Here is an 18,460-nt window from a genome sequence, read left to right as displayed (position 1 = left end):
TCCAGTTCCCTCTGACCCGTGGCACAACCAAGTGGTGTATCAGCCACTCCATTCAGCTGCCAGCTTGCTGAGGGGACAACAGTCCCACTGCCCACATCCTTTTTGAGGAGGTTGATCAGGGTTGGCCCCGTGGATAAAACTCTCGATCTCCTTCCATTGAGACCTTACTCCATCTGGATTTTGTGCCACTCATTAACAACCTCTGGGTCCAGCCCCTCCAAGTGATGAATCCCAGTTCCCTCAACTGTTCCTTGTGTGTCTTGTTCTCCTTGTCCTTCACCACTTTCTTTTCCTTTGTGAATGAGCCTGGCTCTGTGAAACCACAGTGGGAACTTCTTGGCCCCAGGTAAGATGACTGCTATCGATGGGCCAAGACAAAACTACGGCGAGCAAGGGAGGCCTCACTACATCGCAGAAATCACTTTCTGATGAGCGCCATGAGAAGCCAGGCTTATAGACAGGCTTGGAGAGATGGAGGCAAGAAGAAGAAGGAGTGAATAGATTGGAAGAGTCCAGGCACTCACAGCTAAACAGAGGCAAAGCCCAGACCACACTGACACAACTCTGAGAGTTTGGGGCCCCTCTTCAAAACACATCCACAAACCCAAAACCATGACTTCCACAGGCTGACCTCACGCATGACACCCCAGCTCTCCAAAGGATTACTCATCTCTTCAGTCCCCTTTGACAAGTGCCATGTCAGCAGCCTTTGCTCTCAAATAATCACACTTTAAAGGAGGAATGACTTTGATAGAAGGGGCAGCTCCTCATGCAGAGCACAGCTGCCAAGCCCGGGCATACTGACATGGCTGTGTTGGAATGGAGCCCCTTTCCATGGCACACCCACAAACTCAAACACACAACTACCACTAAATGACCTCACTGATGACACTCATATTTCTCTTAGGTTTTTGTTGCATATTTTGGCTTCTCTGACACAAAACTTCCATGCCAATGCTCCCAAATAACAACGCTCACTTAAAAGCTACCGCCAAGCTCAGATGGACATGGTCAAAAGAGCAGGACATGACATGGCAGAGTTGAGGGAAGGAAACCACACCCCACATCCTAACTCAGCATGCTGTGCCAGGTGAGAGCTGCAATCCAGAAAATGCCCCAGGGTCTGGGATGAACGCTGTCCCACCTCTCCACGAGAAGCCTAAAAGCCGGCCTGTTGGTTCACTCCATCACACACTTCTCTTGACACCATCTGCTCTGGTGCGGACACCAAGGCGAGCCTCAAAACCCTGACCGTCATGCTCCTGCGCCGTTTACCCCTCCCTCCCAGCCTACTCAGCTCCAGCCCCAGCAGCCTGCACAGCTCTCCACAGCCTCACAAGAACCTCCACACTCCGTGGCTCTTCCGACATTCTGCCCCTCATACTCCAATATCCCAGTCCTGCCTAACCCGATCTCTTCCAGGACCCCTCCACACCACACCCATGGCCTGCAACAGCCTCTGCCGTCCCTGCGGACCCACCCCACTGGCCAACAGCTGCAACGAGCCCTGTGCCCTGCAATGCCAGGATTCCCACGTCATCATCAACCCTTCCCCTGTGCTGGTCACCCTGCCAGGACCCATCATGACCTCCTTCCCCCAGAACACCGCCGTCGGATCCACCTCCTCCGCTGCTCTGGGCACTGAACTCAATGCCCAGGGACAGCCCATCTCTGGTGGATTTGGCTTTGGTGGCTTTGGCTACGGCCTGGGAGGCTTGGGCTGCTATGGCAGAAGGGGCGGCTACATCTGCTAAGGGCCCTCAGCACCATCCCTGACACCACCAGCTCTGGCCTCTGGCAACAGCTCCTGCAAGCAAAGCACCTTGGCTGATGGCCTCTCTACTCCTACCTCACACCTTCCTTCAGCTTCTTCTTTCTCAGCATTCCTTCACTTCAATAAATTTTTCTTGCATTACAACCTGAGTTGCCTACTGTTCTTATTAAATTCCGATGGTCTCACATCCTCACCCTGTGCAATGCCAGCACTCAACCATTATGTTTGATGGAAACAGAGCAAAGAACATTTCTTAGCAATTATGTACCCACCAGGAACAACCAACACTGACAAGGGTATCAGGGGAGAGGGGAGACCTTCCAGAACATGACACAAGCCATCACCTCATCTACTAAAAGCTTTGACACAATTCTCTCCTCGGCACTGCTCTGACAAAGTCACTGTATGCCTGCATATGCTTGAAAAATTCTCTTCCCATCAGACCTTTTGAGTCCACCCAGTGAACGGGGAAATACCATCATGCCCTTGGGCAAGAAGGCCAGAGAGCAAGTGATTCCATCCCCTCTGCTCAAGCAGCTCTAGCAGGAGCTGGATTTCCACGATTATGGCCAGTTCAGTTTTGGACCTCCAAGAAGAGGGACTCCATTGTCTCTTACACTCTGGGACCATCCACACACACTGAAAAATCCTTACTTCCTTGGCCTATGGAATTCCATCTATTTTCACTTGTGCACATGCCTTCTTTCCTTTTATGTGTACAGGGCTGAGAACAGCTGGGCTCCCACACACTGGTGACACATCCCTGCCCAGCCTTGTCTCCTCAGAGTGCCAGCTCTCTCAGTCTCTTTTCTAGCAAGGATCCACCAGGCCCTTAAATATCTTGTGGCCCTCAACAGGTCTTTGTCCACTACCCACTTGCGCTTCTTCACCTGTGGAGGACAGAAATATCGGCACCACCCACACAGGATCACACCAGTGCTCTAAAGAGAGCAAGGGCCACCTCTCACAACTTCATGGCTACAGTTTTCTGAAATCTGTATTGGACACAGGTACCACCCCACTGAAGTAATTCCCCACTGTGCCCTGCTGATCACTCTGTTCTCCATCAGCACCACAGTGTCCTGCTCCCAAAAGCCACTTTTCACACTCTCAGCTCACAGAATTATGCAGGGCCCAGGGCCATTCCTGTCCAGATGCACAACTTCACATTTCCCTTGGTTGAACTTTGGGAGATTCCTTTAAACCCTTAGTCTTGAGGTCCTTCTGACTGGTGGAACAGCCAAGTGGTGCCTCAGACACACCAACATCTGTCAGCTGGCTGAAGGGGCACCTCTCCAGCAGCCGACACAAAATGGAAGAGTCCAGGTGCTCAACCTGGCACACACGCAAAGAACAGACCAGCCTCACTGACATGAGATACTTTGGGGCCCCTCCTCACAACAAACACACACAAAAACCCAAAGCCATGAGTTCTAGAGGGTCACCTCACTGATGACACCCCAGCTCTCAAAATTTTGGTCAAGTCTTGAGTCCTCTTTGACACACACCATCCACACCAGCCTTTGGTCTCAAATACTCACACTTTAAAGGAGGAAAGACTACAATGGAAGGGGCAGCTCCTCATGCACAGCACAGCTCCAAGGCCCAAACCAGCCTGACACAGCTGCAGTGGAATGGGGCCCCTCTTCATAACACACTCACAAACTAGAGCACAAAAGTGCCGTAAAATGACCTCACTCATGACACCCATATTTTTCTTAGGTTTTTGTGGTATGTTTTGGTTCCCCTGACATACATCTTGCAAGAAAACTATCCCAAATACACACACACTTAAAAGCTGACATTAAGGTCACATGGACACGGCCGCAAGAGAAGATCATTAGAATGAAGGATTGTGGGAAGGAAAGCATTCCTCACATTCACAACTAGAAGTGTCGGCTAGACAAAAACAATGCCACAACTTCCATTCAAGGACCTCTAGAGTGTAATACGGTCAACACGTGTCCTTCCAAAAATGAATGTCCACAGTTCCTTCAACTGCATCTCACATCTTCTTCTTCTCTTTCACCAGTTTTCCTTTCCATGTTTCATTCAGAGCCCAGCAATTGGACCCCACAGTGGGACCTTGCAGGGCCCAGTGGAGACAAGTGCTATGGATGAACCTACAGATGACATTGGACCAAAAGGGAGGCGTCACAGGGATTGTTCACCCATATCTACCAGGAACGGCCTGGCATAGAGACAGGTTTAGAATGCTGGCAATGGGACAGGGAGGGAGTGAATGGAATGGAACTGGACACCCGTCGTCCCCAGAAGGGCTGCAAAGCCCAGATGAGCCTGATGTGGCTGTGGGCAAATGAGGACCCTGTCCACAGCACACCTACAAAGCACAGCATACAGGACACTGGGTGACTTCACTGTTGACACTCTACTATCCAATGCTCTGGTTACGTCTGCAGCCATTCACAAAAAATATCATCACCAACATCCTTTGGTCTCTAATACTTGCATTTAAAAGCTGCCGACAAGATCAGACGGGCACAGACTCAACAGTTTACCATGACATTGCAGAGTTGTAGGATGGGAAACACTCCCCACCTCAGGAGTCACCACTCTGAGACAACCAGGAACTATGACATGCAAAATGCCCCAAGGCCATGGGACAAGGCTGTCTCACCCACCCAGAACCAGCATAAAAGCCAGCCCAGAGCCTCTCTCCCTCACAGTCTTCCCGACAAGCCTTCTCCTCCTGCACCTACAGACAACAAGGTGATTCTCAAGCCCCTAACCCTTCTGCTCCTGCACTCCCCGGCCCCTCTCTTCCAGCACCCTCAGCCCCAGCCTCAGCAGCCCATATGCCTCCCCAAAGCCCCACAGCAGAGTCCACACTCCCTCACCCTTCTTCATCAGCAGCCGCTCAAAGCCCCACACCCCTGTCTAACATGATCCCTTCTCTCTTCCAGGCACCCTCCACACCACACCCATGGCCTGTCACAACCGCTGCAGTCCCTGCGGACCCACCCCGCTGGCCAACAGCTGCAACGAGCCCTGTGCCCTGCAATGCCAGGATTCCCACGTCATCATCAACCCTTCCCCTGTGCTGGTCACCCTGCCAGGACCCATCATGACCTCCTTCCCCCAGAACACCGCCGTCGGATCCACCTCCTCCGCTGCTCTGGGCACTGAACTCAATGCCCAGGGACAGCCCATCTCTGGTGGATTTGGCTTTGGTGGCTTTGGCTACGGCCTGGGAGGCTTGGGCTGCTATGGCTACATCTGCTAAGGGCCCTCAGCACCACCCCTGACACCACCAGCTCTGGCCTCTGGCAACAGCTCCTGCAAGCAAAGCACCTCGGCTGATGGCCTCTCTACTCCTACCTCACACCTTCCTTCAGCTTCTTCTTTCTCACCATTCCTTCACTTCAATAAATTTTTCTTGCATCACAACCTGAGTTGCCTCCTGTTCTTTTTCAATTCCAAGGGTCACACAACCTCACCCGGTGCAATGCCAGCATTCAACCTATATGTTGGATGGAAACGGAGCAAAGAACATTTCTTAGTATGTATGCCCCCACCAGGGAAAACCAATGGCAACAATTTCGTGAAATCTCTCTTGGAAGCATTTGACTATGCTGGTCACTATGTTCTCGACCAGCACCACAGGGTCCTGCTCAAAAAAGGTACATTACAGACTCTCTGCCCACAGCATTATCCAGGGCCCAGTGCCATTCCTGTCCAGATGCACAACTTCACATTTCCTTTGGTTGAACTTTGGGAAATTCCTTTAAAGCCATAGTCTTGAGGTCCTTCTGACCAGAGAAACAGCCAAGTGGGGCCTCAGACATATTAACATCTCCCAGCTGGCTGAAGGGGCACCTCTCCAACTGCTGACATGGAATGGAAAAGTCCAGGTGCTCAACCTGGCAGAGAAGCAGAGCCCAGACCATCCTTACTGAACTGCGATAGTTTGGGCCGCTACTCACAACACACACAAAAACCCAAAGCCATGAGTTCTAGAGGGTCACCTCACTGATGACACCCCAGCTCTCAAAATTTTGGTCTTCAGTCCTCTTTGACACACCATCAACACCAGCCTTTGGTCTCAAATACTTACACTATAAAGGAGAAATGACCACAAAGGAAGGGGCAGCTCCTCATGCACAGCACAGCTCCAAAGCCCAAACCAGCTTCACACGGCTACAGTGGAATGGAGGACCTCTTCATAACACACTCACAAACTAAAGAACAAAAGTGCCATCAAATGACCTCACTCATGACACCCATATTTTTCTTAGGCTTTTGATGTATATTCTGGTTTCTCAGACACACATCTTCCAAGAAAACCATCCCAAATATCCACACACCTAAAGCTGACACCAAGGTCCCATGGACACGGCCTCAGGAGAAGATCATTAGAATGAAGGATTGTGGGAAGGAAAACACTCCCCACATCAACACTAAGAAGTCCATGCCAGAAAAACATGATACAAATTCTGTTTAAGGACCTCTAGAGTGTAATAAGGTCAACCCTTGCCCTTGAAAAATGAACGTCCACAGTTCCTTCAACTGTTCCTCAAGTCTACTTCTCCTGCACCAGTTTTCTTTTCTGGGTTTCACACACAGCCCAGCAATGGCACCCCAGAGTGTGATCTTGCTGGGCCCAGTAGAGACGAGCGCTACGGTTGTACCAACACAAGACAATGGACTGCAGGGGAGGTGTCACAGGGACTGCTTGCCAAAAACCAGTAGGAAAGTCCAGGTGTATAGACAGATTTAGAATGTTGGCAATGGGACAGGGAGGGAGAAAAGGTGTCCGAAAGGAACTTAGGTCATCCCCAGAAGAGCTGCAAATCTCAGATGAGTCTGACATGGCTGTGGGGGAATGAGGACCCTCTCCAGAAGACACCCACAAACCCCAGCACACCAGGGCCAAGGGATGACTTCAGTGATGACACCCCACTGTCCAAATTTCTGGTCACGTCCACAGCCCTCCAAAAAAAAGCATCATCATCAACAGATTTTGTTCTCTAATACCTCCATTTAAAAGCTGCCAACAAGGTCAGATGGGCACAGACTCAAAAGTAGAACATGACACAGCAGAGCTGTGGGATGGGAAACACTCCCCACCTCAGGACTCACCACTCTGAGACAACCAGGAACTGTGGCCTGCAAAATGCCCCAAGGCCAAGGGACAAGTCTATCCCACCCCACGAGAACCAGCATAAAAGCCAGCCCAGAGCCTCTCTCCCTCACACACTTCTCCTCAAGTCTTCTCCTCCTGCTCCTGCTGACAACCAGGTAAGACTTCAGCCCATGACCCTCCTGCCCCTTACACCCCTGGACCCTCTTCCAGCGGCTCAGCTCCAGTCTCAGCAGCACTCAGGCCTCCCCAAAGTCCCACAACAGGCTCAACATTCTCTCCGCTTTCTAAGACTTCAACCCTCACATCCCCACAACGCTCTACCCTCCCTCACAGCTCTCTCTTCCAGGCACCCTCCAAACCACACCCATGGCCTGTCACAACCGCTGCAGTCCCTGCGGACCCACCCCGCTGGCCAACAGCTGCAACGAGCCCTGTGCCCTGCAATGCCAGGATTCCCGCGTCATCATCAACCCTTCCCCTGTGCTGATCACCCTGCCAGGACCCATCATGACCTCCTTCCCCCAGAACACCGCCGTCGGATCCACCTCCTCCGCTGCCGTGGGCACTGAACTCAATGCCCAGGGACAGCCCATCTCTGGTGGATTTGGCTTTGGTGGCTTTGGCTATGGCCTGGGAGGCCTGGGCTGCTATGGCAGAAGGGGCGGCTACATCTGCTAAGGGCCCTCAGAACCAACCTTGACACCACCAGCTCTGGCCTCTGGCAACAGCTCCTACAAGCAAAGCACCTTGGCTGATGTCTGCCCTGCATGCACTTGATTCCGGATCCCTTCAAGTTCTTTCGCTTGCCTTTTAATTCCTTTGCCCCAACAAAGTATTCCTGCATCAAAGCCTCAAATGTCTCTTCTTCATTTGAATTCCAAATTCTCAAAGCCTCACCCATGGGCTGGATGGCAAAGGGGCACAACATCTTCCTAAACAAGTAGAACCCCAACAGTAACAAACAGGACTGACACAGGAAGCTGGGTTGAATGGTGACCTTCCAGAATATGACAGAATTCCACCTATAGTCATACCAAAGGCTCTGACACACCAATGCTCTCCTGATCAAAGCTTTGGCAAAGCCTCTCCATGCCAGCATACCCTTCACAAGATCTCCTCCCATCTAAACTCCCAAAATACACAAACAATCACAATATCATCCACTCTCAGAGAAACTCAGCTAGTGTTGCGAGTTCTTCCCTCACCTCTTCTCAAGGAAAGCTATCCAGAGAAGGATTTCCAGAACCATGGACATTTCCGGTTTTCATCCCCCTGGACAGAGAAACTCCTGCACCTCTTCCACTCTGTGACCGTTCTCAACTAATAAAGGCTTGTCTGCTCTGCCCATGGAATTCCATCTGTTTTCACTTGGGCCATTGCTGACTTGTAACAACCCCCAATCCAGCCTTGTCTCCTGGAAGTCCCAGCTCTCTCAGTCCTCTCTGAAAAATTCTTCCAACCCTTTCAAATAACTTGGCAGTCCTGAACTGGCCTTGTTTCACTAAGTCTGTGGGCCCCCTCTCCTGCGGACCCCAGAATCACTCACAGTGACCACGCCATTTTTGAGGATGTTGAACACTGCTGGGGCCTCACGTATACAATTCTTGAGTAACTTCATGTGAAGTTTGACTACAGCCTGATAATTGGATCACAAGGTTCCAGGTCAAGTAATACATAAATAGATCAGTCCACCTCACTGACTCTTTACACCACCTCTACATCCTTGCATAGTCTGGGATGATGAGGAAGGACACAGAGCCAAAGACATTGCTAAGAGGTTGAGGTCAATACCAGCCATGGCTCTCTCAGAATCCACAGTAAGATTCTCTTTTTCTGTAGGTAACTCACAGGTCACTAAGACAGGATTTTGTCATCCATAATCAAATCTAACGTCTGTTAATCACCTTCTACCAGCTGAACTTGGAAACGCTCTGTAGGGGAAAAATTGTCCCATCCCTGTCTGCAGGAACAAACTCCATTGAAATCCAGGTGCAAGGTGGGCGGGAGTAAATGCACTGGAAGGGGCAGGTCCTAAAGCCTGGCACAGCCACCAAAGCCCAACACAGCCTTACAGGGCTGTAGAGGAATGGGATCCCTCCCTCAAATGCAGCCACAAACCAAAGCACACCTGTCCCATGGGTTGACCTCAATGACTGCACCACAATTTTCCTAGGCATTTGTGGTTTATTTGGCTTTTTCTGAAACGCACCTTCCAAGCCAATCCTCCCAAATACCAACTCTCACTTTAAACCTGCTTCCAATATCAGATGGACGCAAGCACAGGAGCAGGACATAGAATTTGAGGGTTGCAGAAAGGAAAACAGTCTCCAGTGCATGACTTGTCAGGCTGGGACAGGTAAAACTGAAGATATGATTTACATTCATGTACCTTTAGAGAGAAAAAATGTCAACACATTTGTTCTGAAAATTGAATGTATCCAAGTCCATCAAGAGCTCCACAGACATCACCTCCTTATCCTTCAACAGTTTTCCTTTCTAGGTGTCACTCAGAGCTCAGCAATGGGTCCCCAAAGTATGACCTAGCCGGGGTCTGCTGAGACGTCTGCTATGGACGAATAAAAGCCAAGACATTCATGGACCTGACAAGAGTTCCCAAATCACATGGATTGTTTTCCCACGTGCCCCAGGAAAGGCCTGACATATAAACAGGTGTAGAATGTTGACAATGGGACAGGGAGGAAGAGAATGACGTGGAAATGGACACCAGTCACCGCCAGAAGAGCTGCAAATCCCAGATGAGCCTGATGTGGCCGTGGGGCAATGAGGACCTCCCCACAAGACACCCACAAACCACAGCACAGCAGGGCCATGGAGTGGCTTCACTGTTGACACCCCACTGTCCAAAGCTCAGGTCACGTCTACACCCCTCCACAAAAAACATCTTCATCAACAGACTTTCTTCTCTAATACCTGCACTTAAAATCTGCCGACAAGGTCAGAGGAAGATGGACTTAAAAGCAGAACATGACACAGCACAGTTGTGGGATGGACAACACTCCCCACCTCAGGAGTCATCACTCTGAGACAACCAGGAACTGTGGCCTGCAAAATGCCCCAAGGCCATGGGAAAACGCTGTCCCACCCACCCAGAACCAGCATAAAAGCCGGCCCAGAGCCTCTCTCCCACACACACTTCTCCTCAAGCCTTCTCCTCCTGCACCTGCAGACTACAAGGTGAGATTCGAGCCCTGATCATTCTGTCCTGGCACCCCCACCTCCCTCTTCCAGCATGCTTGCCCAAAGCCTCAGAAGTCTGCACGCCTCCTCAAAGCCCCAGAACACCCTCCACACTCCCTCACCGCTCTCTCACCACCACACCCTCCTACCCTGCCTCACCCTTCTCTATTCCAGGCACCCTCCACACCACACCCATGGCCTGCTACAACCGCTGCAGTCCCTGCGGACCCACCCCGCTGGCCAACAGCTGCAACGAGCCCTGTGCCCTGCAATGCCAGGATTCCCACGTCATCATCAACCCTTCCCCTGTGCTGGTCACCCTGCCAGGACCCATCATGACCTCCTTCCCCCAGAACACCGCCGTCGGATCCACCTCCTCCGCTGCTCTGGGCACTGAGCTCAATGCCCAGGGACAGCCCATCTCTGGTGGATTTGGCTTTGGTGGCTTTGCTACGGCCTGGGAGGCCTGGGCTGCTATGGCAGAAGGGGCGGCTACATCTGCTAAGGACCCTCAGCACCACCCCTGACACCACCAGCTCTGGCCTCTGGCAACAGCTCCTGCAAGCAAAGCACCTTGGCTTATGGCCTCTCTACTCCCACCTCACACCTTCCTTCAGCTTCTTCTTTCTCACCATTCCTTCACTTCAATAAATTTTTCTTGCATCACAACCTGAGTTGCCTCCTGTTCTTTTTGAATTCCAATGGTCTCACATCCTCACCCTGTGCAATGCCAGAACTCAACCATTATGTTTGATGGAAATAGAGCAAAGAACATTTCTTAGCAATTATGTCCCCACCAGGAACAACCAACACTGACAAGGCAATCAGGGGAGAGGGGAGACCTTCCAGAACATGACACAAGCCATCACCTCATCTACTAAAAGCTTTGACACAATTCTCTCCTGGGCACTGCTCTGACAAAGTCACTGTATGCCTGCATATGCTTGAAAAATTCTCTCTCCATCAGCACTTTTGAGTCCACCCAGTGAACGGGGAAATACCATCATGCCCTTGGGCAAGAAGGCCAGAGAGCAAGTGATTCCATCCCCTCTGCTCAAGCAGCTCTAGCAGGAGCTGGATTTCCATGATTATGGCCAGTTCAGTTTTGGACCTCCAAGAAGAGGGACTCCATTGTCTCTTACACTCTGGGACCATCCACACACACTGAAAAATCCTTACTTCCTTGGCCCAAGGAATTCCATCTATTTTCACTTGTGCACATGCCTTCTTTCCTTTTATGTGTGCAGGGCTGAGAACAGCTGGGCTCCCACACACTGGTGACACATCCCTGCCCAGCCTTCTCTCCTCAGAGTGCCAGCTCTCTCAGTCTCTTTTCTAGCAAGGATCCACCAGGCCCTTAAGTATCTTGTGGCCCTCAACAGGTCTTTGTCCACCACCCACTTGCACTTCTTCACCTCTGGAGGACAGAAATATCGGCACCACCCACACAGGATCACACCAGTGCTCTAAAAAGAGCAAGGGCCACCTCTCACAACTTCATGGCTACAGTTTTCTGAAATCTGTATTGGACACAGGTACCACCCCACTGAAGTAATTCCTCACTGTGCCCTGCTGATCACTCTGTTCTCCATCAGTACCACAGGGTCCTGCTCCCAAAAGCCACTTTTCACACTCTCAGCTCACAGCATTATGCAGGGCCCAGGGCCATTCCTGTCCAGATGCACAACTTCACATTTCCATTGCTTGAACTTTGGGAGATTCCTTTAAACCTTTAGTCTCAAGGTCCTTCTGACCGGAGGAACAGCCAAGTGGGGCCTCAGACACACCAACATCTGCCAGCTGGCTGAAGGGGCACCTCTCCATCTGTTGACACAGAATGGAAGAGTCCAGGGGCTCAACCTGGCTGAGAAGCAGAGCCCAGACCATCCTGACTGACCTGCGATAGTTTGGGGCCCCTCCTCACAACAAACACACATAAAAACCGAAAACCATGAGTTCTAGAGGGTCACCTCACTGATGACACCCCAGCTCTCAAAATTTTGGTCAAGTCTTGCATCGTCTTTGACAGACACCATCCACACCAGACTTTAGTCTCAAATACTCACACTATAAAGGAGGAATGACCACAAAGGAAGGAGCAGCTCCTCGTGCACGGCACAGCTGCAAAGCCCAAACCAGCCTGACACAACTGCAGTGGAATGGGGCCCCTCTTCATAACACACTCACAAACTAAAGCACAAAAGTGCCATATAATGACCTCACTCATGACACCCATATTTTTCTTCGGCTTTTGTTGTATATTCTGGTTTCTCGGACACACATCTTCCAAGAAAACTATCCCAAATATACACACACTAAAAAGCTGACACCAAGGTCACATGGACACGGCCGCAAGAGAAGATCATTAGAATGAACGATTGTGGGAAGGAAAGCATTCCTCACATCAACATCTAGAACTGTGTGCTAGACAAAAACAATGCCACAACTTCCATTCAAGTACCTCTAGAGTGTAATACGGTCAACACGTGTCCTTCCAAAAATGAATGTCCACAGTTCCTTCAACTGCATCTCACATCTTCTCTTTCAGCAGTTTTCCTTTCCATGTTTCACTCAGAGCCCAGCAATGGGACCCCACAGTGGGACCTTGCTGGGCCCAGTGGAGACGAGTGCTATGGATGAACCTACAGATGACACTGGACAGGAAGGGAGGCGTCACAGGGATTGTTCACCCATATCCAGCAGAAATGGCCTGGCATACAGACAGGTTTAGAATGTTGGCAGTTGGAGAGGGAGGGTGTGAATGGAATGGAAGGGGACACCCGTCGTCCCCAGAAGGGCTGCAATGCCCAGATGAGTCTGACATGCCTGTGGGTGAATGAGGACACTCTCCAAAGAACTCCAACAAAGCACAGCATACAGGACACAGGGTGACTTCACTGTTGACACTCCACAATCCAATGCTCTGGTCACGTCTGCAGCCCTTAACAAAAAAGATCCTCATCAACATCCTTTGGTCTCTAATACTTGCATTTAAAAGCTGCCGACAAGGTCAGAGGGACACAGACTCAAAAGTTTAACATGACACTGCAGAGTTGTGGAATAGAAAACACTCCCCACCTCACGAGTCATCACTCTGAGACAACCAGGAACTGTGGCCTGCAAAATGCCCCAAGGCCATGGGACAAGGCTGTCCCACCCACCCAGAACCAGCATAAAAGCCGGCCCAGAGCCACTCTCCCGCACACACTTCTCCTCAAGCCTTCTCCTCCTGCACCTGCCGACTACAAGGTGAGTCTCTAGCCCCAACCCTCCTGCTCCTGCACTCCTGGCCCCTCTCTTCAAGCACCCTCAGCCCCAGCCTTAGCAGCCCTCATGCCTCCACAAAGACCCACAACAGCTTCCACACTGCCTCACCCTCCTGCATCAATGCCCCTCGCACCCCCACACCCCTGTCTAACGAGATCCCTTGTCTCTTTAAGGCACCCTCCACACCACACCCATGGCCTGCAACAGCCTCTGCCGTCCTTGCGGACCCACCCCGCTGGCCAACAGCTGCAACGAGCCCTGTGCCCTGCAATGCCAGGATTCCCGTGTCATCATCAACCCTTCCCCTGTGCTGGTCACCCTGCCAGGACCCATCATGACCTCCTTCCCCCAGAACACCGCCGTCGGATCCACCTCCTCCGCTGCTCTGGGCACTGAGCTCAATGCCCAGGGACAGCCCATCTCTGGTGGATTTGGCTTTGGTGGCTTTGGCTACGGCCTGGGAGGCCTGGGCTGCTATGGCAGAAGGGGCGGCTACATCTGCTAAGGGCCCTCAGCACCACCCCTGACACAGGAAATTTGATACTCTAGCAACTGCTCCTGCAAGCAAAGCACCTTGGCTGCTGGTGTTTGCCCTACTTGAACGTCACATGATCCCTTCCACTTTTTCTTTTGTCTTTTCAATCCTTTGCCCACAATAAACTTGTCTTGCATCAAGGCCTGAGATTACTCTGCTCCTTTTTGAATTCCAATGCTCTCACACCCTCACCCAGCACATTTCTAGGAATGAACAGGTCATCGGCATGGATGGAAAAAGGGCACAAAACCTTTCTTAGCAAATAGCTCACCACCAAGAAGCACCAAGACTGTTATGGGAAGCAGGGACTGGGGGGGGGACACCTCCTTTATGACACAAGCACACTCCCTGATACAACAAGTATTTGACCAAATCTTCTCCTGGACATAAAACAGGAAACATCACTTCATGCCAGCACATACTTGACAAAATCTCTTCCCAGCAAGACTCTTGAATCCTCACCACAAAATAAAAGAAATAATAGCATTCACTTGGGCACAAACTCTAGCATGCAAGTGCTTCCACTCCACCGATCAAGCAGAGTCAGCAAGAGCCAGATTTCCAGCCCAATGGACAGTTGTGCTATTGGATTTCCCAGGACAGACCCCATCACCTCTTCCACTTTCCAACCACTCTCACAATGAAAACTTCTTCCCTTCTTTGCCCATAGAATTGCATCCATTTTTATTTGCGCCCTTCCCCCGGTCCCTTCATTGCTGAGAACAACCGGGCTCCCCGGATCTCATTTCTTGCCATCAGCGATTAACACACACTCCTGACAACCTCCCATCCATCCTTGTCTCCTGGGAATCCCAGCTCTCTCAGGCTCTCCTCTAGGAGAGATTCTCCAGCCCTTTCAGGATCTTCCTGGTCCTCCACTGGTCTCCTTTCACAGTCCCACTGTCCCCATCATTGCTGAGCATCTCGAGCACACTTGGCTTCATGGATACAACTCTTAACATACATCCCTTGAGACCTGTACTCCATCCGGATTTCATGCCACCAATCACCACCCTCTGGGCCAGTATCTCAGCCACTCTCAGGCCACTCACTTCACTCTCAGGCAACCTGGGCTTGTTTGGATTATCTGATAGTGTAGAATGGGAAGGATCATCAAAGGTTTCACAGTAGGGTTTACACCAACAGCAGCCACAGCTCTCTCCTCATGCCCAAGCTGAGTCACTGGAACAGGGCACACACACAGCTCAGCCAAGCACCATTTCCTCAAGGGGAATCCTCCAAGAGAACTGCCCTCACCCACCAGCACTTGCAACAACACAAGACCCCAAAGGCCTGGCACACCCCTCACCTGCTGCTTCTCCCATCTACCGACTCTTCCCTTGCACAGCTGCCCCAAACACCCATGGAATCCCTTCAGCTGGAAGAGATGCTTGACATGCAGCCCAACTGTTAAACAAATCTGAGAATGCCACCAAGCTCAGAAATGATTCATTTGTAGAAGACCAAAATGTAAAATGGCATCAAGACCAATTGTTCCTCAATCACTTCTAAGGCCACCATGAAACATCCCCAAAGTCCAAATATCCATGGCTTCTAAATTCCTCCAGAAATGGTGACTAGACCACTGTTCTGGGCAGTAATGTACAGGGCTGGAAATTCAAACCTCCAAGCACAATCTGCCCTGGGGCAACTTGACTCCATTCGCTCCTCTCCTATGACAGGAGAAAAGACTAATGTCAAATTATTTCCTTTCAGGTAACTCCAGAAAGGAAAAGGGTCAACCTTCTGCTGAAAATTGAACAGCCACAGTTACTTCACCTGCTTCTCATGTGTCTTGTTCTCCTTATCTGTCACCACTTTCCTTTCCCTTGTATAAGAGCCCAGATCTGTGACCCCACTGCAGGACCTTCCTGGGCCCAGGTAAGACGAATTCTATGGATGAACCAACACAAGACTTTGGGGAGCAGGGGAGGCATCCCTAAACCACAAGGGAGCACTTTCCCATCTCCAAGAGGAAAGGAAAGGCATAGAGACAGGCCCACAGACATGGAGCAAAGGTAGAGAAGGCGAGAACATGATGAAAGATCCAGAAATGTCTTCTCAAGTACACCTGCAAATCCCAGACCATCCTAAAAGAGCTGGGAAGGAACGTGGCCTGTCTTCACAACACAGCCACAAACCACAGAGTACCAGTGCTGTGGAGTGACTTCACAGATGACACCTCACTGCCCAAAGCTTTGGTCATGTTGTCAGCCCTCCCTGAAAAACAACATCATCACTAAACTTTGGGCTTTATTACTAACATTTAAAAGCTGCCGCTGAGGTCAGATTGACACGGACTAAAGGACTGGACATGGCACTGCAGAAATGCAGGAAGGAAAACATTCCCCACCTGAGGACTCACCAGGCTCGGTCAACAAAAAGATGCAGCCTGCAAAATGTCCCAAGGCCATGGGAAAAGGCTGTCCCGCCCCTCCAGGACCAGCATAAAAGCCAGCCCAGAGCCTCTCTCCCTCACACACTTCTGACACCTCCTCCTGCTGCTCCTGCCAAAAACCAGGTGAGTCTCAAGCCCCAACCCTCCTGCTCTGCATCCCTGGCCACTCTCTTGCAGCATGCTCGGCCAAAGCCTCAGCAGACCTCCCACCTGCCCCACAGCCCCACAACAGCCTCTACACTCCCTCACCATCCTGCTGACTCTTCACCCCTTGAACCTCTGCACCTCTATTCTGCCTCACCCCCCTCTCTTTCAGGACCCACACCCATGGCCTGCCAAAACCGCTGCAGTCCCTGCGGACCCACCCCGCTGGCCAACAGCTGCAACGAGTCCTGTGCCCTGCAATGCCAGGATTCCCGCGTCATCATCGACCCTTCCCCTGTGCTGATCACCCTGCCAGGACCCATCATGACCTCCTTCCCCCAGAACACCGCCGTCGGATCCACCTCCTCCGCTGCTCTGGGCACTGAACTCAATGCCCAGGGACAGCCCATCTCTGGTGGATTTGGCTTTGGTGGCTTTGTCTACGGCCTGGGAGGCCTGGGCTGCTATGGCAGAAGGGGCGGCTACATCTGCTAAGGGCGCTCAGCACCACCCCTGACACCACCAGCTCTGGCCTCTGGCAACAGCTCCTGCAAGCAAAGCACCTCGGCTGATGGCCTCTCTACTCTTACCTCACACCTTCCTTCAGCTTCTTCTTTCTCACCATTCCTTCACTTCAATAAATTTTTCTTGCATCACAACCTGAGTTGCCTCCTGTTCATTTTCAATTCCAAGGGTCACACATCCTCACCCTGTGCAATGTCAGAACTCAACCATTATGGTTGATGGAAACAGAGCAAAGAACATTTCTTAGCAATTATGTCCCCACCAGGAACAACCAACACTGACAAGGCAATCAGGGGAGAGGGGAGACCTTCCAGAACATGACACAAGCCATCACCTCATCTACCAAAGGCGTTGACACAACAGCTGTCTCCTGGGCACTGCTCTGCCAAGGTCACTCTACACCAGCATTCACTTGAAAAATTCCCTTCACAGCAACACTCTTGGACAGCAGCAACTCCCAGTGAGCAGAGGAACAAGAGCATCCACTTGGGCAGGAACTCAAGAGTGAAAATGCTTCTATCCCCCTTCCTCAAGTAGGTCCTAGCAGGAGCAGGATTTCCACGATTATGACCAGTTCATTTTTTGGCTTTCAAGTAGTGGGACTCCATTGCCTCTTACACTATGAGACCATCCACACACACTGAAAATTTCTTCCTTCCTTTGCCTAGTGTATTCACTTTATTTTCACTTGTGGACGTGCCTTCTATTCTTTCATGTGTGCAGTGCTGAGAACAGCTGAGCTCCCACACACTGGTGACAGCCACCTGACCAGCCTTGTCTCCTCCGAGTCACAGATATCTCAGACTCTCATCTAGCAAAGATCTATCAGCCACTTTAGGTATCTGCTGTCCCTCATCAGGTCTTTGTCCACTACTCCCTTGGGCTTTTTCACCAATCAAGGCCAGAACTGTCCACACCACCCCACATGGGATCTAACCAGGGCTCTACGAAGAAGAAGGGCCACCTCTCACAACTTCATATCAACAATTTTCTGAAATCTGTCTTGGACACAGGTGACGCCCCACTGAAGTAATTCCCCACTGCAACCTGCTGTTCACTCTGTTCTCGAACAGCACCTCAGGTTCCTGCTCACAATAGTCACTTTTCAGACTCTCAGCACACAGCATTATGCAGGGCCCAGTGCCATTCCTGTCCAGACGCACAACTTCACATTTCCCTTGGTTGAACTTTGGGAGATTCCTTTAAACCCTTAGTCTCAAGGTCCTTCTGACCAGGGGAACAGCCAAGTGGGGCCTCAGACACTCCATCCCCTGTCAGCTCACTGAAGGGGCACCTCTCCCACTGTTGACAAGGAATGAAAGAGTCCAGGGGCTCAACGTGGCTCAGATGCAGAGCCCAAACCATCCTGACTGACTTGCGATAGTTTGGGGCCCCTCCCCACAACACACACAAAAACCCAAAATCATGAGTTCCATTGCATGATCTAACTGATGACACCCAGCTCTGAAAACCCGGACCACATCTTCAGTTCCCTTTGACACACACCATCAACAC

General features: G+C 51.1%; 2 protein-coding genes and 2 pseudogenes across 2 annotated transcripts; all 4 read left to right on the top strand.

Annotated features, from left to right (window-relative positions):
- Positions 1-1,433: 1,433 nt before the first annotated feature.
- Positions 1,434-1,754, top strand: LOC132334724 (feather beta keratin-like). The gene has a single exon (XM_059860846.1). The coding sequence runs from the start codon at positions 1,443-1,445 to the stop codon at positions 1,752-1,754; it is 312 nt and encodes a 103-aa protein (XP_059716829.1). The 5' UTR covers positions 1,434-1,442.
- A 5,033-nt stretch (positions 1,755-6,787) lies between these two features.
- Positions 6,788-7,556, top strand: LOC132334632 (feather beta keratin-like; annotated as a pseudogene).
- Positions 7,557-13,200: 5,644 nt separating this feature from the next.
- Positions 13,201-13,859, top strand: LOC132328050 (feather beta keratin-like; annotated as a pseudogene).
- Positions 13,860-16,603: 2,744 nt separating this feature from the next.
- LOC132327980 (feather beta keratin-like) lies at positions 16,604-16,915 on the top strand. Its single transcript, XM_059847760.1, has 2 exons — positions 16,604-16,717; positions 16,763-16,915. The coding sequence occupies exons 1-2, from the start codon at positions 16,604-16,606 to the stop codon at positions 16,913-16,915; spliced, it is 267 nt and encodes an 88-aa protein (XP_059703743.1).
- Positions 16,916-18,460: the final 1,545 nt, after the last annotated feature.

Source organism: Haemorhous mexicanus, chromosome 1 (assembly GCF_027477595.1).
Source record: "Haemorhous mexicanus isolate bHaeMex1 chromosome 1, bHaeMex1.pri, whole genome shotgun sequence".
NCBI lineage: Eukaryota > Metazoa > Chordata > Aves > Passeriformes > Fringillidae > Haemorhous > Haemorhous mexicanus.
The sequence above is the reverse complement of the archived record's forward strand: the minus strand, read 5'-3'. Positions and strand labels throughout refer to the sequence as shown.